This window comes from Bos mutus, chromosome X (genome assembly GCF_027580195.1).
Source record: "Bos mutus isolate GX-2022 chromosome X, NWIPB_WYAK_1.1, whole genome shotgun sequence".
Taxonomy (NCBI): domain Eukaryota; kingdom Metazoa; phylum Chordata; class Mammalia; order Artiodactyla; family Bovidae; genus Bos; species Bos mutus.
The window spans coordinates 78,420,103-78,447,693 of NC_091646.1; the positions used below are offsets into that span (position 1 = coordinate 78,420,103).

General features: G+C 41.2%; 1 protein-coding gene across 2 annotated transcripts in view; it reads left to right on the forward strand.

Annotated features, from left to right (window-relative positions):
- Positions 1–8,111: 8,111 nt before the first annotated feature.
- CCNB3 (cyclin B3) overlaps positions 8,112–27,591 on the forward strand; it is a 49,475-nt gene continuing 29,995 nt past the window's right edge. For both annotated transcript variants that reach the window (XM_070365939.1, XM_070365940.1), the window contains exons 1-4: positions 8,112–8,224; positions 12,491–12,619; positions 16,881–16,967; positions 26,863–26,993. In XM_070365939.1, the coding sequence (XP_070222040.1) occupies positions 12,527–12,619; positions 16,881–16,967; positions 26,863–26,993 (311 nt within the window). In that variant the 5' untranslated portion in view covers positions 8,112–8,224; positions 12,491–12,526. The remainder of the gene's footprint in view (positions 8,225–12,490; positions 12,620–16,880; positions 16,968–26,862; positions 26,994–27,591) is intronic.

Here is a 27,591-nt window from a genome sequence, read left to right on the forward strand (position 1 = left end):
CCCTATTCTCCTTTTGCCTTCAATCTTTCCCAGCATCAGGCTCTTTTCCAATGAGTGGGCTCTTTGCATCAGGTGGCTAAAGTGTTGGAGCTTCACCTTACTTCAGCATCAGTCCTTCCAATAAGTATTCAGGCTTTATTTCCTTTAGGATTGACTGGTTTGATTTCCTGGCTATTCAAGGAACTCTCAAGAGTCTTCTCCAGCACCACAGTTCGAAATCATCAATTTTTCGGCACTCAGCCTTCGTTATGGTCCAATTCTCACATACAAACATGACTACTGGAAATGCCATAGCTTTGACTATATGGACCTTTGTTGGCAAAGTAATGTCTCTGCTTTTTAATACACTGTCTAGGTTTGTCATAGCTATCCTTCCAAGGAGCAAGTGTCTTCTCATTTCATGGCTGCAGTCACCATCCACAGTGTTTTTGGAGTTCAAGAAGAGAAAATCTGTCACTGCTTCCACTTTTCCCCCTTCTATTTGCCATGAAGTGATGGGACTGGATGCCATGATCTTAGTTTTTTTTAATGTTGAGTTTTAAGCCAGCTTTTTCACTCTCCTTTTTTGCCCTCATCAAGAGGCTGTTTAGTTTCTCTTCACTTTCTGTCATTAGAGTGGTATCATCTGCCTGAGGTTGTTATTTCTCCTGGCAATCTTGATTCCAGTTTGTAACTCATCCAGCCTGGCATTTCACATGATGTACTCTTCCTATAAGTTAAATAAACAGAGTGACAATATACAGCCTTGTCCTACTCCTTTCCCAATTTTGAACCAGTCTGTTGTTCCATATCTGGTTCTAACTGTTGCTTCTTGACCCACATACAAGTTTCTCGGGAGACAGGTAAGATGATCTGGTATTCCCATCTCTTTAAGAATTTTCTACATTTGTTGTGATCCACCCAATCAAAGGCTTTAATGAAGCAGAAGTAGATGTTTTTCTGGAGTTCCCTTGCTTTCTCTATAATCCAACAAATGTTCGCAATTTGATCTCTGATTCCTCTACTTTTTATAAATCCAGCTTGTACACTTGGAAGTTCTCAGTTCTTGTACTGCTGAAGCCTAGCTTGAAGAATTTTGAGCATAACCTTACTAGCATGGGAAGTGAGCACAATTGTCCAGTAGTTTGAACATTCTTTAGCACTGCCCTTGTTTGGGATTGGAATGAAAACTGACCTTTTCCAGCCCTGTGGCCACTGCTGGGGTTTTCAAATTTGCTGACATATTGAGTGCAGCACTTTAACAGCATCATCTTTTACAATTTGAAATAGCTTAGCTGGGATTCTATCACCTCCAGTAGCTTTATTGGTACTTTCTAAAGGCACTTGACTTCACACTCTAGGATATCTGGTTGTAGGTGAGTGACCACATTATTGTGGTTATCCAGCTCATTAAGATCTTTTTTTGTGCAGTTCTTCTGTGCATTCTTGCCACCTCCTCTTAATCTCTTCTGCCTCTGTTAGGTCCTTACTGTTTTTTGTCCTTTATCTTGCCCATCCTCGTATGAAATGTTCCTTTGATATCTCCGTTTTTCTTGAAGAGATCCTTATAGCTTATTTCATATATGATAGTTTTGTGACTCAATTCCCTACCCCTATATTGGCCCTCTCCCTTCTCTATCCCCATTGGTAACCACTAGTTTGTTTTCTATATCTCTGAGCCTGCTTAATTTTTGTTATATTTACTGTTTTTTTGTTTTTTTTTTTTTTTAGATTTCACATATAAGTGAATCATATACAGTATTTGTCCTTCTCTGACTGACTTATTTTACTTAACATAATACCCGCCAGGTCCAATCATGTTGCTGCAAATAGCAAAATTTCATTCTTTTTATGGCTGAATAGTATTCCATTTTGTGTGTGTGTATGTGTGTGTGTATCTCACATCATCTTTATCCATTTACCTGTTGATAGACACTTAGGTTGCTTCCATACCTTGGCAATTTGTAAATAATGCTCCTATCAACATTAAGGTACATGTATCTTATCTTTTTGTGTTAGTTTTGTTTTTCAGATATATACCCAGAAGTGGAATTGCTGGGTCATATGGTAGTTCTCTTTTCAGGTTTTTTGAGAACCTTCCATACTGTTTTCCAGAGTGGCTGTACCAGTTTACATTCCCACCAACAGTGTACTAAGGTTTCCTTTTCTCAACATCCTCACAAACACTTTGTTATGTATTGTCTTTTTGATGATGGCCATTTTGACAGATGTGAGGTGCTATCTCATTGGGGTTTTGATTTACATTTACCTGATGATTAGCAGTGTTGAGCATCTTTTCATGTACCCATTGTCCATCTGCATTTCCCCTTTGGAAAAATGTCTATTCAGGACTTCTGTCCATTTTAAAATCTGAGTTTTTTGGATGTTGTGTTGTATATAGCTTTTTTTTTCAGTGCATGTTCTAATTATTCCATTATATATACACAACATATCACAGTCTACTGTAGTTGACATTTTATCAGTTGGAGGGAGTGTAAAACTTTTCCTTCCTTTATCCTCCTACATCAATATTATTGTTTTAAACATTTCCTCTACATATATTGAGAACTGCATCAGATAGTGTTATACATTTTGCTATAACTCTCAGACATAATTGAGAAAGCAGTATCAGAAGGAGGGTCAGTTGTATCTACCTGTATTTTTACTCTTTCCACAGTTCTTTCTCCCTTGTGTTGTTAATACAAAATTTCTTCCATGACTATTTTTTTTACCTTGTAAACTTTCTATTCTTTTAAGAGGAGCATCTGAGAATGACTTCATTTCCCCTTCACTTTTGACGGATATTTTCCTTGGATATAGAATTCTCAGTTGCCAACTGACAGCTCTTTCCTCTTAGTATTGGAAAAAACACTGCCACCTTCTTCTGGCCTGTATGGTTTCTATTGTCACTCGACAAAATTTTGCTCTATTAGAAAGGTATCATTTCTCTCTTGCTGCTTTCAAGGTTTGTTTTTTTTTTTTTGTCTTTAGTTTTCAGAAGTTTGTTTTTGTTTGCATTTCTTTGGGTTTATCCTCTTCGGGGTTTACTTACCTTTTTGAATGTAGGTTTATGTCTCTCTCAATTTTGGAAAACGTTCAGCCTTATTTCTTGGAATAAATATTTTTGTAGAAAAGATTACCAGAAGTAGAATCTCCCATCAAAATATACAATTAAAATTGATGCAGTTTTTTGTCTATATATCATACCATGATAAATTTGATTTTTAAAAGAACTCAGAAGTGGCAAGCAACAATTGGAAAAGGAAAGTATTTAATTTTAGACTCTGAAAAGATGTAAAGCAAATATAGAAAAGCCCACAAATATCTAAATTGTAAAGAATGACAAGAGTTTTAATAAAAATCTACATTTACTGAGGAAAAAAAAAAAAGAAGTAGAATCTCTGGGTAAAATGGTTCAAATTTTTAAAAGTCACTATATGTTTTCAAATAACACTCCTAAAGTTGGTAGCAGTTTTTATTTCTGCCGAAAATGTAAGTGCCTGTTTACTCACCCCTTTAGTAACAGAAGTTATTACTAATCTATCAAAATTTTGCCAATATTCTAAACAAAACAATGCATTGCTGTTTTAATCTACATGTAGTTTTAGTGAAACAGCATATTTTTATGTTTATTGACCATTTATATTCTCTAATTGTTCATTTCCTTGTCAGTTTTTTTTTTTTTGGTGGATAGTTCATCTTTTTCTTGTTGATCATGAAGTTCTCTTTGTACATTTTGGAAATTATTCCTTTGTCACTTGTGTTGACAATGTTTTTAGCCAGTTTGTTGTTAGATTTTTTAAACCTTGTTTTTGTTTACTTGTTTTGCCAAATACTACTTAATATTATTGAGACTTTTGCTCAAAAATCTCTAAATTTTTGTCCTGTTTAGAAAAGTTTTCTTTTTTTTTTAAATTTTATTTTATTTTTAAACTTTACATAATTGTATTAGTTTTGCCAAACATCAAAATGAATCCGCCACAGGTATGCCCGCGTTCCCCATCCTGAACCCTCCTCCCTCCTCCCTCCTCCCTCCCCATACCATCCCTCTGGGTCGTCCCAGTGCACTAGCCCCAAGCATCCAGTATCGTGCATTGAACCTGGACTGGGAACTCGTTTCTTACATGATATTTTACATGTTTCAATGCCATTCTCCCAAATCTTCCCACCCTTTCCCTCTCCCACAGAGTCCATAAGACTGTTCTATACATCAGTGTCTCTTTTGCTGTCTCGTACACCGGGTTATTGTTAGCATCTTTCTAAATTCCATATATATGCGTTAGTATACTGTATTGGTGTTTTTCCTTCTGGCTTACTTCACTCTGTATCATAGGCTCCAGTTTCATCCACCTCATTAGAACTGATTCAAATGTATTCTTTTTAATGGCTGAGTAATACTCTTTATTCAAGATTATAAAAATATTTTTTATATTTTATCTAATATTTCCATGGTTGCATTTTCACAATTAAATGTTGGATCCATGTGAAATATATTTTCATGTTAAAGTGAGGTAGATAAGAGCAGATGTTTCCTACCAGGTTTTCATACAGGAATGTAGTGGGTAGGGGAAAGGAGAGTTCATGACAATTTTGTATGCCTAGGTTGGAGGGAAATATTGGAAAATGGCAGTGTCAAAGAGCTGTCTCCTCTTTTCTTAGTAGTCTCTCTGAGTGCTGCCCAAAGGAAAGGTTAAGTCAACTGGAGTTTTGAAAGTTGAGAGAATTTTTTTTTTAATTTTTGGAAAAATTATAATTTTTACTCAATAACTGTTTAATTTTTGTGAAAAACTGGAAGGAAATAGGAAAAATAAATTTCTCGTTTTGTGATTTTTGTGTTGCTGTTGTTTTGGTGGATGTACTTTTTCCTCTTTTGACTAAAGAAGATCTGTAGTGATTTGTGTTAATACTATATTTCCTTTATAGTGCATCCCAGTAGGATGCTTATCCACAGCGATGACCCTTAAAGGAAGATAACCCATTTACTTGGTTAACAAATATTTTCCACTCATCTGTCCAGGAGACAGGTATGGGGTAGTGCTTTGTCTTTGGTCTCTGGAATCAGACTGCATGGGTTTAAATCCCAATCTAATAGCTTACTAGCTGTGTGATCTTGGGCAAGTTACCACAAGCTCCTCTTCTGCAAATGTGCTGTGTGCTTAGTCACTCAGTTGTGTTCGACTCATTGTGACCCCATGGGCTATAGCCTGCCAGGCTCCTCTGTCCATGGGGATTCTCCAGGCAAGAATACTAGAGTGGGGTTGCCGTGCCCTCCTCCAGGGGATCTTCCAAACCCAGGGATGGAACCCAGGTCTCCTGCATTGCAGGTGGATTCTTTACCAGCAGAGCTACCAGGGAAGCCCTTCTGCAAAACAGAAACTGTAACAATTCATTGTATTGTTGTGAGTGTCAAAACAGTGTTACACATACAGTAAGCAGTTGATAAATGTGGACTCTTCTTAATGCTAATCACTGAAGATAGAGCACAATGCCTGTGGTCCTTACAGTTGTGGAGCTTGCATTCTTGAGTGATGAGGTAGGTTCAAAAATTAAAAATTGCAATAATTACTCTAAAAGAAATGTAAGGGTTGAGATAAAGTATAAGCGAGTGGGAGAAGAATCCTACTCTAGATAACATGGTAAAGGAAGGCCTCTCTGAAGAGAGGATAGTTAAGCTGCGACTTTAAAGCATGAGAAAAAAAAGTGATTTAAAGAAGAGAGGGAAGAATATTTCTGACAGTGGGAATATCATGTGTGAAGATCCCGAGGAGTGTGATTTTCTGTATATTCAAAGTTTGGGAAGAAGATCATTATGGCTGGAATGGAGTAAATGAGAAAGAGAGTGGTATGAAATGAGGTTGGTGAGATAGATGGGACTTGTAGTCCAGGGTAAGGAGTTTGGATTTTAATTCTGTGGGTACTACAAAAGCAGGAGAGGGACATAATTTTTGTTTTTTGTTTTTTAAAAAGGTTGATCACATCACTGTATTGTATTTGCATTATAGACGAGCCAGATTGGAAAGGGGTAGAACATCTTGGAGGCTTTTGACAGTGGTCCCATTGAGAGATCATGGTGGTAGTGGAGATGGAGAGAAGTGGATGGATATAATATATATGTATATATATATATATATATATTTGCAACAAAGTTGGTTTATTTTCAAATATCTCCTATGTTTTACTTACTTCTATCAAAACAGGATTTTTTAGAATGGTGTATTGAATTCTTTTTCAATATTCCCTTCCTCATTTATTATTTTATTTATTTATTTTAATTGGGGGCTAATTACAATATTGTATTGGTTTTGCCATACATTTTGAGGTAGAATCAACAGGACTTGCTGAAGGATTGGATTTGGGAGGTTAACGTGGTGGGAAAGAGTAGAATCAAGGATGATACCCAGGTTTCTGACTTGATTAACAGACTTGATATGGTACCAGTTTCTGAAATGGGGGGCATTGGAGGAAGGATCAGATTTGGTGAGGTTGTGAATATGTTGAGTTTGAGATATCTATTAGACAGCCAAGTGGAGATGTGGAATAATCAGTTGGATTTATGAGTCTGGAGTTCAGGGCCAGCTTTTAGGTGATATTTAAAGTCATGGATTTATATGTGATAACCTAGGGAGATTAAAAAGAGACGAGGGCTTGGGATCATATGACTATTTTCCCTTTAATGTAAAAGCTATGAGATACTATCAGTAAAAGGAGAATGGACTAATAATAAAGGTAAAAATGTAGTTTAGTAGTAGAGCATCTGTATATGCAGGAATTCTTAGATTTTATTCCTGGTATCTCCACTTTTCTCTTTCCCTCCTCAGGACATAGAGCAGGGTGATAAACTCTTCAAGTCTTTTATCAGTTACTCATATATTTTTTTCTAGCTCCTGGACCAAAGCAGGTGCTCAATAAATGTTGAATGAATTAATTAATGTACTAATGAAATAAACGAAAATATCAATGGTAGTACCTGCTTTGCCACAATGCAGCATTTTGATATTGGGCAGTTAGCAAGCATGGGGCTTCACTGGTGCCTCAGAGGTAAAGAATCTGGCTGCAATGCAGGAGCTGCAGGAGACACAAGTTCGATCCCTGGGTCAGAAAGATCCCCTGGAGGAGGGCATGGCAACCCACTCCAGTATTCTTGCCTGGAGAATCCCACAGACAGAGGAGCCTGGCAGGCTACAGTCCATAGGGTCACAAAGAGTCGGACACAACTGAAGTGACTTAGCACGCATGCAATTAGCAAGCTACAGTTTTCTTGTGTCTGTAAAATGACAATAATAAAAGCACCTACTTTTGGGGACAATGTTTAAAACAATTTAAAAAGTTATAGCAATCACCAAGAGTTAGCCCTCAATTAATGTTTTAGCTACTATTAGTTATCTGCACTATGGGTGCTATCCATGAAATAGGGGCAATAATTTCTGCTCTGCTTCCATCACAAGGCCATTTGTGAAGCCAGCAAGAGTTCACGTTTGACTCTATAAAAGCTTATTATTGTTGTTGTTGTTATTATTTGACCGCCCTGTGGTTTTCGGGATCTCGGTACCCCCACCAGGGATTGAACCTGGGCCAGGGCAGAGAAAGCAGCGAGTCTTAACCCAATGGATCGCCAATTCTCCAAAGCTTAATAATGTTTTAATTGCTCAGGACTTCACCACGTAATGCAGCCGCTCTCTCAATCCTCTGGCAGGGTTATTTAAATAAAAACACGTCTTTAAAGGGACCCACCATGGGGTCGCTGGAGTCGGACACGACTGAACCGCTTCACTTTCACTTTTCACTTTCATGCAATGGAGAAGGCAATGGCAACCCACTCCAGTGTTCTTGCCTGGAGAATCCCAGGGACGGGGAAGCCTGGTGGGCAGCCATCTATGGGGTCGCACAGAGTCGGACACGACTGAAGTGACGCAGCAGCAGTACTCCCTTTGTCAGTCTAGTCCAGTCTAACCAATGGTACTCGAAACCACGCCCCATTGGGGAGTCTATTAGCCTCAGAGTTCACTTTGAAAATATCCAGCCCGCCCCTCCTTGCTAGGCGACGCGACTCAACGGCACGCTGATTGGCCCCTCCTGGCCAATCACCACTGCTCTTCTTCCTGGGCTGTACTTTTAAAAATTAGCTTGGCTAAATTGAGACGGACGCCGGTTGCTGCAACGCGGAGCTCCGGTCATTTCCCTGGCCTCATAAGGCCTAGGAGTGCGTCCGTGATCTTTCCTGTTCTGCCCTCAATCTCGATATGAGGTAGGCGCCTTTGAACTTGTCCTACTGACTCGAATGTCCGGCTCTGTCGCCCGCGGGTGGGTCCTTGAGGCTCACTCCAGTCCCTGTAACTTTTGCCGGAATGCGTCCTGCCACGAAATTTTTGCTTTCTCCTGTCAGTCAGCAGTCTGCGGAGAGAGTCCTGTCCAATGTTGGGCAGGGAGTGTGTATTAGAGGGTGAGATGGCAAAACAAACAAACAAACCCCAAACTGGTTCCCGGCTTTTAAATGGAGCTACCGCTGCAACATTCCTGAATCTGAGTATATTTCCGTAGTCTTTTCACAAGTGAAGGTATACAGGACCAATTTAACCTACAAAACGTACTTAAGTTAGAGAATGCAACGTGAGAGATATCTTGAACTACAGGTGGAAGGATATGAAGGGGGATGGAAACGTGCCTTTTCTCCCTTGTCTCCAGTCAGTCCGTCAGTTGTGTGCTCAGTCGTGTCCGACTCTTTGCGACTCCATGGACTATAGCCCCCCAGGCTCCTCTATCCGTGTAATTTTCCATGCAAGAATACTGGAGTGGGTTGCCGTTTCCTCCTCTCGGGGATCTTCCCGACCCAGGGATCGAACCCAAGTCTCTTGTGTCTCCTGCATTGGCAGGCGAGTGCCTCACCACTGCGCCACCTGGGAAGCACCGTTGTCTCCACTAGCTAGTGATAGAAGAGAGTTAGTGAGACTTAAGATTTTCACTTTCAGTCCCGTCCAGCTCTGGCTTTGTCATGGCTCTCTGCTGTGGACCTCCTGGGATCCTAGAATGTCAGAGGTTGAAGGGATCCAAGAACAATACTTCTTAAAGTGCATACAAATCACCAGGGGAAGTTAACTTCCATGTTCAGATTTGGTAAAGCCTAGTTTGGGGAGTGGGAGCAGGCAATGGCAACCCACTCCAGTACTCTTGCCTGGAAAATCCCATGGACGGAGGAGCCTGGTAGGCTGCAGTCCATGGAGTCACGAAGAGTCGGACACTACTGAGCGATTTCATTTTCACTTTTCACTTTCCTGCATTGGAGAAGGAAATGGCAACCCACTCCAATGTTCTTGCCTGGAGAATCCCAGGGACGGGGGAGCCTGGTGGGCTTCCGTCTATGGGGTTGCACAGAGTCGGACACGACTGAAGCGACTTAGCAGCAGCAGCAGCAGCTTGGGGAGTGAGATTTTAAATTGCTAACAAGCTCCCAGGTGATGCCAATATTGCTGGCCCATTGACGATGGTTAAATGTCCAGGAGACTCTGGTCTCACTATCTCATTTTCTTAGGTGAAGGAAGGAAGCCTGGAGATGGTAAAGGGACCTGTCCAGTGTCACTCAGCCAGCTAGGGACAGGATCAGAACTACACTTTAGGCATCCTCCCCAGCTCAGTGCTGCTTTCATTGACATCATCCTGCTTTCTCTCCCCAGTGTCTTGCTGTCTGTAATCTGCCTTTGTATATAAAAAGAAGTTGCTACTGTTTCCTGAGACTGTCCTGATCTACAGTTTTGGACTCTGAGCAGTTGGGCTTCTGAACAAGCCTACTTGTCCCTGTGTGGGTTTCAACACCAGCCCTGGGGTAGAGCCTTTAACACTCATCAGGGTGTATTTAGTGGAGAAGGAAAGTCTGGAAAGTGGAGAGGGTTCTAATTTTCTTGTCTAAGTAAGGCTAAGGGTTCTGTAGGTAGTAGAAGTTGAGAGTGTTCTGCAGAGTGTCCTTTTATGAAAACATGCTTTTGGTGGTGTAATCCCCTCCCCTCTCCTAGTGGCAGGGAAATTAGTTACTTGAGCCAGATTATTGTTCAGGATAATGAAAGTGATAAATGACCATCATCTGAAAACTGATTTTCTCTGAGGTTTAGTCATGCTGTGATGTCATCAGCCAAAAGTTTTCTGGCCTGTTGACTCCAGTTTGATGTTTTTCTTTCCAGTTGAAAGATAAAGATTTCAGGACCCAAGTCTTTGGTCATCCATAAAAAATTGTATGAGGTGTGAACAATAATAATGGAGTGAGTGGTTTTCATACAGTCCAGTTAAGGCTGGGTTCACTCAATTTAGCTTTATTTCTGCTTGGCTGAGTTTTGAGGGATGAGATGGAAAATGGGTTTGGATTTGGAGGAAGAGGAGGAGAGTAAGATGCACCATTTATTTTGAGGACGTACCAGGTTAAGCTTTGCACGTGCAAATTTACATTTGAGCCATACGATACCTCTGCAAGTAAGAGGTGGTACATAGCTCTTTTGCAAATAAGGAAGCAGGCTCAAAGATGCTAAATTGGCTGATTTAGAAGCCCAATTGCTTCTTTAAAAAGAAGTCTGTGGTCGTTCTAACTCCTCAGTACTCCTCATACTACCACTCTGTGGTCTTTAACTTTGTTCTGTGGGCTGTTCTGGAATCTTTTCACATACAATCAGAGAGGCTTCATGGTATTTTAGAGAAGAGCCCTGGAAAGAGCTGGGTGATCTATGCTGCTTAATAGTTTGTTCTGTGTAGTAAATAACTTTTAACTCATCTGAGACTATGAAGTGGAAAGAATTGTACTTGCCCTGCTTACTCTCACAGCTTGGGGAGGATTAACTGACATAATAAATGTGAAGGCACTTATTTGTACTGACTTTTCCTCGCCAACAAAATGTTTAATATTGTCCATCCAAAGAAAAACCCAAGTTAGCCTTTCACTTTTCTTCAACCTTTCTCTCAAACTGCAATCTTCTCTGCAGTCTTCACAGAATGGTCCCAGCCTAGCTCTCAGCCTCTTTCTGACTCCTCCCTACACATTATACTTCACACTCCGGGCAACCTGGATGTTTCCAAACCTGCTGTGTTCTACACGTTCAAGCCTCTGCCTGGGCTCTGGCTTTCTTTGCCTGGAAAGCTCACCTGTCTACTTGAGAACCTTTTTATCATATTAAGTCCAGATCAAATATAGGAGGAAGGTGAAGCCTTTCTCCACCCCTTGTCTCCCACAAGATTACTGACTTTACGTTATGTTTCTAAAGTACTTTGTGTCTACGGTTATTAAATCATTTGTCACATTTATGTGTTGCTGTTAGAGCTGTGCCTGTGAATACTTCTAGAATAAGATCCATGATTTATTTGTGTTTGTCTCCATTGCCTGATGTATCTTGTACATAAATTTGTTGCATTGCCTTTAGGGTCTCTCTATGGAAGCCTGTTCTTTGTCAAATGTCGTTGAACTTGGAGACTGAATATGGGTGGGTTCAGAAGAGCAGTTGTATCTGAGTGGGAAGGGTCTCTTTTATATTCAAGAACTGATTCCTCCTAATATGCATCACTGACTCGATGGATGTGAGTCTGAGTGAACTCCTGGAGTTGGTAATGGACAGGGAGGCCTGGCGTGCTGTGATTCATGGGGTCACAAAGAGTCGGACACGACTGAGCAACTGAACTGAACTGAATGTGCTTGTAAGCCACTTAAGTGTATCATAACATAAGACACTTAAGTATATCATAAGTTATGATAGTGAGTTCTTAGTTTAGTTTGAGAACTCACAAGCTAAAAGACCCTTAAGGAGTATAGAATGGGGTCCCACACTGAGGTGGGGTGAAGGTAGGACTCCTAAGTTCTGTAATGACTGTTAAATTTTATATGTCACATGATTTTCACCAAGTAAGTTCCTTCTGCTATTATCTTTTTTTTTCCCACCAGTATTATCTTTTGATTTTTTTTTTAACCAGATGTCTGAAACTGGACTGCAGTTTCTTGATTGAATGCAGCCTAGAATACCCTCTGGCCTATTCTGCATGTGTGTGTGTGCAGTGCATTCTTTTGCCTTCTCTGTAGCATCATTATTGCTGGGGCCAGGACCCCATGCCTTTTAAAGAACATTAACCCTACCAGTGAGCCTCCATACTATATGATTTGTCATGCTCTTGATTATTTTCAACTGTTAATTTTCCTCTAGTGTTCCTAGGCCTAAGCTAGGGGCTAGGCCATAGTCCCAGTACCCACAGGGGGTGGCAGGCACTGTGCTTGGCTTTTTACACAGAGTATCTCATTTAATTTGAACAGTGCCCTGCAAAGATGTATATACTTACCTCCATCTTGCAGATGAGATAATTGAAGCCCAGGGAGGTTAAGTCACTTGCCCATGGTTAAGTGTGGTACAACCAAGATTTGATCCCAGATCTGCTAACATTGAAGTCTGTTTTCTCCTAGGGATGTTATAGAGAGACAGGGTTTTCTCAAGGATCTCCAGAGAATCGGTGATGTTTCTGGTGAATGTTTTAAAGAGTCTTTTTCTGATTGCAGCCCTGCCTTGGATAGACGCTGCTGAATCTGTAAGAAATGCCGCTGCCACTACCATCCCACCACTCCAAACATGAGACTAGGAAATCTCAGTCCAGCATTGTGCCCAGTGATCGTGAACCATCTGAAAAGGTTAGAGCAAGCTGTCCCTCTCAGTAGTGTCTCATTTAGCCTCTTTTCTGTGTTGGCTTAGTCCTTATTCTCCCCTCTGTATCTTTTGGAATATGTGTGGTTAATCTGAAAAAATGAGAAGGCATGGGAAACCTTGTAGTTGGAGGAGACCAGCAAATTATAACTTGGGGAGAAAGCATAAACTCTTCTTTCCGATAAGTGCATGGCTAAGATGAAGGGTGTCCTCCACAACTTTCAAAAGCAAACAATACTCAGTTCTCATTAGTGATCCCATTTAAACTCTTATTGTCTCCGAGAGGCTCAAAGCACCTTGCCAGGTGGCTGCTTAGTACATCCAGGGGAGAGTATGATGATTAGGTCAACAAATGTATTATACTGCTTTTTACAGCTATTACATTTGAAGAATGGGTCCATTTTGAGCCTGCTATTTTGACCTTGTGAATAGTTTGACATTGACATTCCAAGCTTGTGATGTTCTGTGTTTGCCATCAGTCATATTTTAATCAGAATTTTACTAATACTGATGAATTGTTGCTAAGAAAGTGTTTCCTGGAGCAAACATCATTAGGCCAATTTAATTTCCTTGATTGGTTTTCTCTCAGCACAGATAAACACGTTCTAATCATTTTCATTTTTGTCTCACTAAAATGATTTTCTTGGCGGTTAGGGAAAACAAGTGTATTTTTCCTATGTAAATTTGGCAAGAAAGATTTGCTATATTGATCAAATTTTTGTTCACATCAAATTTTATGATTAGAGTTCTGCCACTGTACATTTTCTTTTGTGGCAGTTATTTTTCCAAATCCAACTTTCTCAGGGTGTATTTTTCAAATATAAATTTTATAGGATTCAGTTTCACCAATAATTTTATTTGGGGCTGGTTATTTCTGCCAGTAATATTAAGTAGGAGTGGGATAGCAGACCATAGTTAATTTCTTAGCTAATTTGTGAGAAAATAATAATTTATTCTTTGCTAATTATTTCCATTAGGATTATTTATCATGAACTAGATGAAAGACTAATAGTTTACTTATTTCTTAGCTTAACAGTTAAAAAACAGAAGTAATTCTTCTCAGCTCTTTCAGAATTGCTCCACTGTACTAGAATTGGTCTATTGTAATATGAATCTAACTCTCTAAGTTTCTAATCACTTACTGTGTCATGTACTAACTGTACATAATGTTAAGAGAGAAACGGAGAAAATAAATGGTCTGACCTCAGTGTTCTGTTTCACATTATAACAACTTGCTGACATAGGTAAGGCAGAGTTCTCAGTTCATAAAGGAAATCTGATACATAGGACACTTTCACCAAACAAAAACTGTTAGGGAATAGAGAAACCCTACAGTGTGATTTACCTTAACCTTTAACCCCATAGAGATAGTCTTGCTCATTTGGTAGTGGGATAAGGCATTTCAGATAAACACTAGCTAGAAAGAAAGCTCCCTTTGCTCCAAAATATTCTCCCTGCCTCCTTTTCCCCATTCTTCCCTTATATACACTAAAAGGGATAAATATGAATTACCAAACTCCTTTCTTAAAATACAGAATTTTCCTTATGAGTTTTAAAATCACACTGGACCATGTATTTTTAAAATACTATTTCTGCCCATTTACAGCTTATATAGATTTTTAAAAAACATGTATTCTCTTATTTGATCCTCAAATAAGGTAGGTCATCTTTCCAGTTTTACTGATGAGAAGATTGAGGTTCAAAAATTAAGTGACTTTTCCAAGGTCAATCGCTAGTAAAGGACTGATCCTGGATCAGTATCTAGGTATGTGTGTGATTATCCTTACTGAGAATGTCTTAACTAACATAAGAGAGGTTCGTGACATTGTACAGGAGACAGGGATCAAGACCATCCCCATGGAAAAGAAATGCAAAAAAGCAAAATGGCTATCTGGGGAGGCCTTACAAATAGCTGTGAAAAGAAGAGAAGCGAAAAGCAAAGGAGAAAAGGAAAGATATAAGCATCTGAATGCCGAGTTCCAAAGAATAGCAAGAAGAGATAAGAAAGCCTTCTTCAGCGATCGGTGCAAAGAAATAGAGGAAAACAACAGAATGGGAAAGACTAGAGATCTCTTCAAGAAAACTAGAGATACCAAGGGAGATCTCTTCAAGAAAACTAGAGATACCAAGGGAACATTTCATGCAGAGATGGGCTTGATAAAGGACAGAAATGGTATGGACCTAACAGAAGCAGAAGATATTAAGAAGAGATGGCAAGAATACACAGAAGAACTGTACAAAAAAGATCTTCACGACCCAGATAATCACGATGGTGTGATCACTGACCTAGAGCCAGACATCCTGGAATGTGAAGTCAAGTGGGCCTTAGAAAGCATCACTATGAACAAAGCTAGTGGAGGTGATGGAATTCCAGTTGAGCTATTTCAAATCCTGAAAGATGATGCTGTGAAAGTGCTGCACTCAATATGCCAGCACATTTGGAAGACTCAGCAGTGGCCACAGGACTGGAAAAGATCAGTTTTCATTCCAATCCCAAAGAAAGGCAATGCCAAAGAATGCTCAAACTACCGCACAATTGCACTCATCTCACATGCTAGTAAAGTAATGCTCAAAATTCTCCAAGCCAGGCTTCAGCAATATGTGAACCGTGAACTTCCTGATGTTCAAGCTGGTTTTAGAAAAGGCAGAGGAACCAGAGATCAAATTGCCAACATCCTCTGGATCATGGAAAAAGCAAGAGAGTTCCAAAAAAACATCTATTTCTGCTTTATTGACTGTGCCAAAGCCTTTGACTGTGTGGATCACAATAAACTGTGGAAAATTCTGAAAGAGATGGGAATACCAGACCACCTGATCTGCCTCTTGAGAAATTTGTATGCAAGTCAGGAAGCAGCAGTTAGAACTGGACATGGAACAACAGACTGGTTCCAAATAGGAAAAGGAGTACGTCAAGGCTGTATACTGTCACCCTGCTTATTTAACTTATATGCAGAGTACATCATGAGAAATGCTGGACTGGAAGAAGCACAAGCTGGAATCAAGATTGCCGGGAGAAATATCAATAACCTCAGATATGCAGATGACACCACCCTTATGGCAGAAAGTGAAGAGGAACTCAAAAGCCTCTTGATGAAAGTGAAAGAGGAGAGTGAAAAAGTTGGCTGAAAGCTCAACATTCAGAAAATAAAGATCATGGCATCTGGTCCCATCACTTGATGGGAAATAGATGGGGAAACAGTGGAAACCGTGTCAGACTTTATTTTTGGGGGCTCCAAAATCACTGTAGATGGTGACTGCAGCCATGAAATTAAAAGACGCTTACTCCTTGGAAGGAAAGTTATGACCAACCTAGATAGCATATTCAAAAGCAGACACATTACTTTGCCAACAAAGGTTCGTCTAGTCAAGGCTATGGTTTTTCCTGTGGTCATGTATGGATGTGAGAGTTGGACTGTGAAGAAGGCTGAGCGCCGAAGAATTGATGCTTTTGAACTGTGGTGTTGGAGAAGACTCTTGAGAGTCCCTTGGACTGCAAGGAGATCCAACCAGTCCATTCTGAAGGAGATCAGCCCTGGGATTTCTTTGGAAGGAATGATGCTAAAGCTGAAACTCCAGTACTTTGGCCACCTCATGTGAAGAGTTGACTCATTGGAAAAGACTCTGATGCTGGGAGGGATTGGGGGCAGGAGGAGAAGGGGACAACAGAGGATGAGATGGCTGGATGGCATCACTGACTTGATGGACATGAGTTTGGGTAAACTCCGGGAGTTGGTGATGGACAGGGAGGCCTGGCGTGCTGCGATTCATAGGGTCGCAAAGAGTCGGACTCGACTGAGCGACTGAACTGAACATAAGAGACACTTAAATTTTGTTAAATTATTGAACTAATTTACCTGGAAAGTCCATATTAAATGAATGATTGGGAGTTGCAAGGTGGTGGTGATGGTCATGATTAATCTTGGGTAGGATAGCCATAGATATGAGAGGAATAAGAGAGAAAATTAGCTTCACCAAGCTATTTTGCTCATTTTAAGAGTTACACTGAAGGTCTTCCTGTCTCCTTACAGCCTTGTCACCATCATCAATGATTATTACCTCCTTCAGGAACACTCTAAGCAGCAGTGAGTGCCAAAACTTTCTTTTGTTGTAATTTATTAGGGTTTATTTTAGGCATTCCCAATTGCTTGGAGATTCAGGCGTTTCCCTGTTGAGCTCCAAAGATGACCTGAAGTCCCTGAAAAGATTGTTCACAATTGGATATACTCATTTACCTTTTTCCTTTTTTAGAAAGATGAGAAGTACCAAGCAAAGATATCTCCATCTTCACCTCAGGGACCACTCAAAAAGAGATCAGCTTTTGAAGATCTCACCAATGTGAGTATGCTAGTCTAATCCTATGGTGTTGCATAAGGTTCAAACAACCTCTTCCTTGAGGGACCTTTCTAGTTTACCAAACCCTGACGCTCTGTAGAATGCTGAGAGCCAATTTTACTGGCTGAGAGCCAATTCCAATTTTATTTGGAGTCAGTGACCCAATTTCAGAAACTGTAGGGGCTTTTCTGCTGGCACATACCATCTGTTTTAATTGGTGGAGCTCGCTGAAAGCCACAGACAGAATGATGATCAGATGTGAACTTGTAGACAGATATGAGAACTATGGAATCTTGCATTTAGGTAAAGTCCACAGATGGCTCGACTGGCTGCCTCGGCCTTGGAGGCAAGTGTCAATACAATGGTGGGTTCATTGTAGTCTAGGGCAGTGTTTATCAGTTCAGGCACTATGGGCATTTTTGAATAGGACAGCTTTTCTACTGTGTAGGACTGAATGACTGGGAATTGCACCACCTTGCAACTCCCAGTCATTCAACCAGCATTCCTGGCCCCTGGCATTAAGTTCCAGCAGCATCCCAGTCATAGTGACAATCAAAACTGCCCTCTGATGTACAGAACCATTGATGACCACAGTTCCATGATCTGGTTTTCGACTAGGGATATCTAGAAACTCAATTGTGACTAGAATTCTTGAGTTTACTTCCAAGTTACCTCCCTTCTGGTATTATTAAGGTACTAGCAAAAAATCAAATTTAATAGTTAGAATGTTACTAATTGAATATAGATAACCTTTGGTCTTAGAAATCAGTAATGACTGATAGCTCCTGAGTATTTACCACATGCCAGGCACTATTCTAAGCATTGTCCCATGTATCCACCCACTTAATACTCATAAAATTCTATGAGGCAGACACTAAAACTATAACCCCTTTACAGATGAAGACATGGCTAGTGTTGGTTTTGAAGTCCATTTCATCTAGGATACAGACAGCCCTAGTGAGGCCTGTCCTGCCCTCTATAATAGAGTGTTCTTTTGTGGCTACCAGAATTCTTAACATTTACTAGATAATATTTTACTGCCTTGGGCAGGGTTGGATAAGCATTGGCAAAGTTCTCTCCTTTGTATCTCTGCTCTTTAGATGCCATGTGACTACTTTTGTGTTAAACCAGTCTTTCCCCCACACAGATTACAACATGTGTAATTGTGTTACAGCTTCCTGCATAATCAGATTTACTATATACTGGTTGAAAGAGCTGCCTCCCACACAGACCTGTAAAGTTAGATTCATTTCCTGACTTATTTTACCATGGCTCTTGAAACTGTTGAGATAAGGTAGCTACATAAGTCAGGAGCAGATGCAGCCTATCTTAGTGTAGCTTCCCTTGGCCTCCAGAGTCCCTGATAGTGCAAAGAAAAGTCTAACAGCACATGAGAAACTTTCCTGCTGTGTCTCAGTACTTTTTTATTTGTGAAATTTATGTCATCATCGATAAAGAACAAACAAATTAATAGGAAATACATGCTAGGACTCTCCTGGTTCTCCAACTGAATTCACCATCTGTTAGGTCACATACTCCTCCAGGGTAGGGAAAGCAAGGCATCCCTGGGAAGTATCTCTGCCTCTAGCTTTTCAGAAGCTCAGAAAGCCCATTTCCCCTTTTACCTTCAAGTTCTGGTCATTTTGAATTGTCCTTGGTGCTTTCCAGAGAAAGTTCCGTGATTACAGTATACCTAAGTCATTCCAGGATTGAGCATTTCTGCAGATGTCTGAGCTCATCTCTTTGAGGGTTGAGGACTCCTTTCTCTCTGAATTTTGGGGATTCCCTTTATGATTTTGCTTCTTCCTGTCAGTATTACTATGTCTTCATGTCCTCATATCTGTCTTCTCCTCAGCATTCACCACAGTGAGGTTCTGGCTGGCCAAAGGAGCTGATCTGTTTTAGTTATTTAGTCTGCTGTGAGTTTTCTTTTTCCTCTCCTTTATCCTTCCAGCATGGGAAGGAGTTTTGATTTGTTAGAGCTGATCCTGAGCCATTGGCTGAGGAAATAAGGTCTATTTCCTAAATTATGTTTTGTCAGTAGGATTTTCATCTCTATTTTCCTATTTCTCAGTGAAAGAATTATGGGGAAATACTGGTAAAGGACCCTTGAGCTTACATCTGAAAATATTAGTACTTTGAACCTTCACATATGGCAAGTAGAAAGTTTTGCTCTGGGAATTAGAGTCTCCACCTCTCTCCTGCCAAGAATGCACATCTTTTCCAATTGTGGATCTCGGCTGGACAAAGAAGGAGTTTGTAAATCTTTAGGTGAAATTCAAATACAAACTGTGCCAAACTCTTTGAAGAGCAGAAGTGGACAAAAACCTGAGGGCCTAAGAAGGAATTCCCTGCTGGATTGTAGTAGCTTATTATGATATGATGATACAAAGGCATATTTTTTTATATTTCATTTGGAAATAATTTCATTTATAAGTTGCAAAAAGAATAATACAAAGAACACACATATACCTTTTACTTCAGTTCAGTTCAGTCGTTCATTGTGTCCAACTCTTTGCGACCCCATGAATCGCAGCACGCCAGGCCTCCCTGTCCATCACCAACTCCCAGAGTTCACTCAGACTCATGTCCATCGAGTCAGTGATGCCATCCAGCCATCTCATCCTCCGTCGTCCCCTTCTCCTCCTGCCCTCAATCCCTCCCAGCATCAGTCTTTTCCAATGAGTCAACTCTTCGCATGAGGTGGCCAAAGTACTGGAGTTTCAGCTTTAGCATCATTCCTTCCAAAGAAATCCCAGGGCTGATCTCCTTCAGAATGGACTGGTTGGATCTCCTTGCAGTCCAAGGGACTCTCAAGAGTCTTCTCCAACACTACAGTTCAAAAGCATCAATTCTTTGGTGCTCACCTTTCTTCATAGTCCAACTCTCAAATCCATACATGACCACTGGAAAAACCATAGCCTTGACTAGACGAACATTACATTTGTTGGCAAAGTAATGTCTCTGCTTTTGAATATGCTATCTAGGTTGGTCACAACTTTCCTTCCAAGGAGTAAGCGTCTTTTAATTTCATGGCTGCAGTCACCATCTGCAGTGATTTTGGAGCCCCCAAAAAATAAAGTCTGACACTGTTTCCACTGTTTCCCCATCTATTTCCCATGAAGTGATAGGACCGGATGCCATGATCTTCGTTTTCTGAATGTTGAGCTTTAAGCCAACTTTTTCACTCTCCTCTTTCACTTTCATCAAGAGGCTTTTGAGTTCCTCTTCACTTTCTGCCATAAGGGTGGTATCATCTGCATATCTGAGGTTATTGATATTTCTCCCGGCAATCTTGATTCCAGCTTGTGCTTCTTCCAGTCCAGCATTTCTCATGATGTACTCTGCATATAAGTTAAATAAGCAGGGTGACAATACACAGTCTTGACGTACTCCTTTTCCTATTTGGAACCAGTCTGTTGTTCCATGTCCAGTTCTAACTGTTGCTTCCTGACCTGCATACAGATTTCTCAAGAGGCAGATCAGGTGGTCTCGTATTCCCATCTCTTTCAGAATTTTCCACAGTTTATTGTGATCCACACAGTCAAAGGCTTTGGCATAGTCAATAAAGCAGAAATAGATGTTTTTCTGGAACTCTCTTGCTTTTTCCATGATCCAGAGGATGTTGGCAATTTGATCTCTGGTTCCTCTGCCTTTTCTAAAACCAGCTTGAACATCAGGAAGTTCACGGTTCACATATTGCTGAAGCCTGGCTTGGAGAATTTTGAGCATTACCTTACTAGCATGTGAGATGAGGGCAATTGTGCGGTAGTTTGAGCATTCTTTGGTATTGCCTTTCTTTGGGATTGGAATGAAAACTGACCTTTTCCAGTCCTGTAGCCACTGCTGAGTTTTCCAAATGTGCTGGCATATTGAGTGCAGCACTTTCACAGCATCATCTTTCAGGATTTGAAATAGCTGAACTGGAATTCCATCACCTCCACTAGCTTTGTTCGTAGTGATGCTTTCTAAGGCCCACTTGACTTCACATTCCAGGATGTCTGGCTCTAGGTCAGTGATCACACCATCGTGATTATCTGGGTCGTGAAGATCTTTTTTGTACAGTTCTTCTGTGTATTCTTGCCATCTCTTCTTAATATCTTCTGCTTCTGTTAGGTCCATACCATTTCTGTCCTTTATCAAGCCCATCTCTGCATGAAATGTTCCCTGGTATCTCTAATTTTCTTGAAGAGATCTCTAGTTTTTCCCATTCTGTTGTTTTCCTCTATTTCTTTGCATTGATCGCTGAGGAAGGCTTTCTTATCTCTTGCTATTCTTTGGAACTCTGCATTCAGATGCTTATATCTTTCCTTTTCTCCTTTGCTTTTCACTTCTCTTCTTTTCATAGCTATTTGTAAGGCCTCCCCAGACAGCCGTTTTGCTTTTTTGCATTTCTTTTCCATGGGGATGGTCTTGATCCCTGTCTCCTGTACAATGTCACGAACCTCAGTCCATAGCTCATCAGGCACTCTATCAGATCTAGGCCCTTAAATCTATTTCTCACTTCCACTGTATAATCATAAGGGATTTGATTTAGGTCATACCTGAATGCTCTAGTGGTTTTCCCTACTGTCTTCAATTTCAGTCTGATTTTGGCAATAAGGAGTTCATGATCTGATCCACAGTCAGCTCCTGGTCTTGCTTTTGTTGACTGTATAGAGCTTCTCCATCTTTGGCTGCAAAGAATATAATCAATCTGATTTCGGTGTTGACCATCTGGTGATGTCCATGTGTAGAGTCTTCTCCTGTGTTGTTGAAAGAGGGTGTTTCCTATGACCAGTGCATTTTCTTGGCAAAACTCTATTAGTCTTTGCCCTGCTTCATTCCGTATTCCAAGGCCAAATTTGCCTGTTACTCCAGGTGTTTCTGCAGGCCATTGTGTCGCTAAGAGTCAGACACTACTGAGTGACTTGACTTTCACTTTTCACTTTCATGCATTGGAGAAGGAAATGGCAACCCACTCCAGTGTTCTTGCCTGGAGAATCCCAGGGATGTCGAAGCCTGGTGGGCTGCTGTCTATGGGGTTGCACAGAGTCAGACACGAATGAAGCGACTTAGCAGCAGCAGCCAGGTGTTTCTTGACTTCCTACTTTTACATTCCAGTCCCCTATAATGAAAAGGACATTTTTTTTGGGTGTTAGTTCTAAAAGGTCTTGTAGGTCTTCATAGAACTGTTCAACTTCAGCTTCTTCAGTGTTACTGGTTGGGGTATAAACTTGGATTATTGATATTGAATGGTTTGCCTTGGCAAAGAACCAAGATCATTCTGTCGTTCTTGAGACTGCATCCAAGTACTGCATTTCGGACTCTTCTGTTAACCATGATGGCTACTCCATTTCTTCTGAGGGATTCCTGCCTGCAGTAGCAGATATAATGGTCATCTGAGTTAAATTCACCCGTTCCAGTCCATTTTAGTTCCCTGATTCCTAGAATGTTGACATTCACTCTTGCCATCTCTTGTTTGACCACTTCCAATTTGCCTTGATTCATGGACCTGACATTCCAGGTTCCTATGCAATATTGTTCTTTACAGCACGGACCTTGCTTCTATCACCAGTCACATCCACAGCTGGGTATTCTTTTTGCTTTGGCTCCATCCCTTCATTCTTTCTGGAGTTAGGCACCTACTGACCTGGGTAGTTCCTCTTTCAGTATCCTATCATTTTGCCTTTTCATACTGTTCATGGGGTTCTCAAGGCAAGAATACTGAAGTGGTTTGTCATTCCCTTCTTCAGTGGACCACATCTTGTCAGATCTCTCCACCATGACCCGCCTGTCTTGGGTTGCCCCATGGGCATGGCTTAGTTTCATTGAGTTAGACAAGGCTATGGTCCTAGTGTGATTAGATTGACTAGTTTTCTGTGAGTATGGTTTCAGTGCGTCTGCCTTCTGATGCCCTCTTGCAACACTTACCGTCTTACTTGGGTTTCTCTTACCTTGGGCATGGGATATCTCTTTACGTCTGCTCCAGCAAAGCGCAGCCGCTGCTCCTTACCTTCGACGAGGGTATCTCCTCACCTCTGCCCCTTCTGACCTTCAACGTGGGATAGCTCCTCTAGGCCCTCCTGTGCCTGCGCAGCCACCACTCCTTGGACGTGGGGTTGCTCCTCCCGCCTGCAGCCCCTGGCCTTGGGTGTGGGGTAGCTCCTCCCAGCTGCCGCCCCTGGCCTCGGGCGTGGGGGTGTGGGGTAGCTCCTCCCAGCCGCAGCCCCTGGCCTCGGGCGTCGGGGCGTGGGGGCGTGGGGGTGTGGGGGCGTGAGGGCGTGGGGTAGCTCCTCCCGGCCGCCGCCCCTGGCCTCGGGCGTGGGGGCGTGGGGTAGCTCCTCCCAGCCGCCGCCCCTGACTTCAGATGCGGGGTAGCTCCTCTCGGCGGCCGCCTCTGACCTCGGACTTGGAGTAGCTCTTCTCTGCCGTTCCTGCGCCGTCTCAGCCTGGCACTCTCGGCCACTGCCCCTGACCTCGGACGTGGGGTAACTCCTCTTGGCCGCCGCCCTTCGGGCATGGGGACCTCCTGGTTTCTGCCCCTGACCTTGGACGTGGGGTAGCTCCTCTCGGCCGCGCTTAAGTGCGCTGAAGTGCGCCGGTCGCAGCTGCCCGCGCCTATACAATCTGTACCTTTTACTTAGGTACCTATTATTAACATTTTATCCCATCTTCTTACATACATCATTGCCCTTTACCCCTAAGTACTTCAGTGTATATTACCTCAGAGAAGTAGTCTTATATAACCATAGTGCAGTCAACTTCATAAGTTTACACTGATGTAATGTTTTTATGTAATTTATTGCCCATATTCCCATTCTTCCCATTGACTTTGTAAATTCAACATTATAAGCATTTTTCCCCCTCCAGGGAAGGATCCAGTCTAGGGTTGTTTACTTGTCATGTCTCTAGCTTCTTTTAATCTGGAATGCTTCCATAGCTTCTCTTTGTTTTTTATGACATTTTTTAAGAGTAAAGTCCCACTCAAGTCCTCTTTTAAAAATAGAACATTCCTCATTTTATGTTTTTCTAATGTGTCCATGGGATTAGATTGGTGTTATACGTACTTGACTGGAGTACTGTATAGGTGATGGTCTGTCCTTAGGGTATCACAGCTGGAGGCATACAATGTCCATCTGTCACTCACTGGTGAGGTTAATTTTGATCACCCAGTCAAGATGTCTGGTTTCTCTGCTGTATAATGACTGTTTTTTTCCCTCTTGCAACTGTCTGTGGGACACACTCTTAAGAGCCTGCAAATAACTGCTTTTCATCAACATGCCCCCTAGATTTAGTATCCATTGATGATTTTTGCCTAACCCAGTCTTTATGGTGATTTTTCCAGCTATAGCTCTTGCTCCCCATTTACCAATCAGCCCTTGGCATTCTATAAGCAGAGCATTCCCTTCTTCCCTATTTATTAGTAATATAGACTTACGAATTTTTATTTTTCAGTGGTTTGTTGTTCATTATTATGTTATTTTGGTGTTCAAATTGGCCACTAGGGTCCCCTTGAATCTAATTATTGTGTCTTGGTGACATACTCTCATCATTTTTTTGAGCATTTTCGTTCCAGCGTAATAGGATGTCTCAGACTCATCATGTGCCTATTTTTATCTCAGACAGGGAGTCAACTGTTTTTCCAAAGAATTCCTGCTCCTTTGAGTGGGGAATAGTACTAGAGACCAAGCTCTCAGTATTAGGTGTGCTACTGGGGTATCTGCTTTTTCTGCCCTTTTTGCAGAGAGTTAGGAAATATCTGGATGTAATGCATATATTTATTGTTCTTTTAGTCACTAATTCATGTCCAACTCTTTGTGACCCCATGGACTGTAGCCTGACATGGCTTCTCTGTCCATGGGATTCTCCAGGCAAGAAAACTGGAGTGGGTTGCCATTTCCTTCTCCAAGGGATCTTCCTGACCCAGGCATGAAACTGGGACTCCTGCATTGGCAGGCAGCTTCTTTAACTGCTGAGCCACCAGGAAGCCCACATATACATTATACATACACACATATCTGTACTTAAAGATATACACACACACACATATATCTATATATACAAGTAATACACTCCTATATATTCAGATGTATATATATATCATAATATATAATATGTATCATATATCACATATATATGATATATCATATATATCTATATCATTACATATACCTGTGTAAGAAATCATGAGTCTACACAGCTCCCATTCCAATGCACAGGATTCTTTCTTATATTCCTCAATCCATATTTGTATGTTCCTTCTTTACAGTGAGAACAATGGTTCCTAAGATCATCAACATATTTACTCAATAGTATAATACATCTAAAAGTTTCAGAATTACTTGTTCCACACTACCATAATAAACCCACCTATTAAAAAGAGTTCCAGATTTATTTGTGATATTCCCTACCACCCCAGAAACCCATCCTGATTGAGAATGTATATACTGAGGGTATATAGCCTGTGTTTACTTGGATTAGCTGTTTCTTGTATTTTCTTCTGTTTTCTTTCATTTGTTCTTCAGTGTAGTTATGGTATTTATTTGGAATATAATTAGATTCAATTTGTTTTATTTTAAAGGCATAACCTTTAAAATGATTTTTTAATTGATGTTATTCACAGTCCCATGATTTCTTCTACTGTTTAATAGAATTAGTCATGATTAGAGTTTTTGGTGGAGCTCCCCAGAGCCCCATGTTAAATAAATATCCCCTCAGTGGGATGGGATAGATGTATCACAGATAGTGATGTGTTAGAGGTCTACCCTGAAATGTTAGTTGATCTTGGCATTCTTAGGCAGCAAAGCCAGTTATATGGTCTTTTCCCCCCTCTGAACGTCTTATGGGGTCAAATGCAATGTGACGTTTACAGAATATCTTTTTGGGAATTTGCCAGCTAGTATGGAGATCAACACTATATCCTATATATCTTGAAATTACTGAGTGTTGCTATATAGCTAATATGTACCAGGATGAAAGTGAAAGAGGAGAGTGAAAAAGTTGGCTTAAAGCTCAACATTCAGCAAACGAAGATCATAGCATCTGATCCCATCTCTTCATGGGAAATAGATGGGGAAACAGTGTCAGACTTTAATTTTTGGGGCTCCAAAATCATGGCAGATGGTGATTGCAGCCATGAAATTAAAAGACGCTTACTCCTTGGAAGGAAAGTTATGACCAACCTAGATAGCATATTCAAAAGCAGAGACATTACTTTGCCAATAAAGGTCCGTCTAGTCAAGGCTATGGTTTTTCCTGTGGTCATGTATGGATGTGAGAGTTTGACTGTGAAGAAAGCTGAGCGCTGAAGAATTGATGCTTTTGAACTGTGGTGTTGGAGAAGACTCTTGAGGGTCCCTTGGACTGCAAGGAGATCCAACCAGTCCATTCTAAAGGAGATCAGTCCTGGGTGTTCTTTGGAAGGAATGATGCCAAAGCTGAAACTCCAGTACTTTGGCCACCTCATGCGAAGAGTTGACTCATTGGAAAAGACTCTGATGCTGGGAGGGATTGGGGGCAGGAGGAGAAGGGGACGACAGAGGATGAGATGGCTGGATGGTATCACTGACTCGATGGACGTGAATCTGAGTGAACTCCGGGAGTTGGTGATAGATAGGGAGGCCTGGCGTGCTGCGATTCATGGGGTCGCAAAGAGTTGGACACGACTGAGCAACTGAACTGAACTGAACCAGGACTATTGTACCGCTAGCTTCCATCATGATTAGTTGGCACCAGAACCATACTGGTTGAGAGATATTTTGATTGGTGTTTCTGAAAACACTCAAACAAGGCGTCCAGGGTGAGGACGTGGGTCAGGACTTTCCTATAAGAACCACTTTTTGAATAATTTGAAGTTTTCTCTCTCCATTTCCTTGTTTCCTTCTCCTGATCACCACCCCCCACCTTTTTTTTTCAGGCTCCTCAAAGTCAACCTGTCCAGCCCAAGGAGGAAGCCAATAATGAGTTTGTTAAAGATACTTCCAAGAAGAGAAACAGGAACACATCTGCTAATAGGTTGCCTGAAAACAATAAGATGAATATAAAAAGGTGAGTAGAGGGAACTCAGATGGCATTGCTTTAGATGTTAAAGGAGAGGGAGTGACATCCTTTTGACTGCCTTTTGTTCCCATTGAGAACATTGTTAGTGAGCCACAGTGGTGAGTACTATATTAACCCTGGGTGCTTAGATGGTCTAAGTTGCTAAAGAATTTCAGGCCTCTTGTCTCTCCCTCCCTCCCTCCCTCCCTCTGCCCCTCACCCCCATGTTGTGTGCATATTGAAAGAGCTGTTGTCGTTGAGGAATTTGCCAAGAGATCTTGTGTTCATATTTTCTCTCTTTTGGTGATTCAGTCCCTGATTAAGCAAGTCTGGGCTCGAGCCAATTTTCAGGGGATTCTCAGCAGCTGATTAATAGCTTGCCAGTCTGCTTATCCCATAAGAAGCCTTAGGGGGAGGCTTGTTTCTTGTTACTCTAGAGAAATTACTGTCTCCTTAGGCCAAAAATGTGTATTTTCCAGCTGTTTTTAGGGAACTGATCACAGGTTCTGCAAGTAGATATGCGTATTCTCACCTAGGATTTGGGAAAAAGGATTTACTCCTAGGAAAACTTTTATTGGAAGAAGAGTTAGAAAGTGGAGTAAGACCT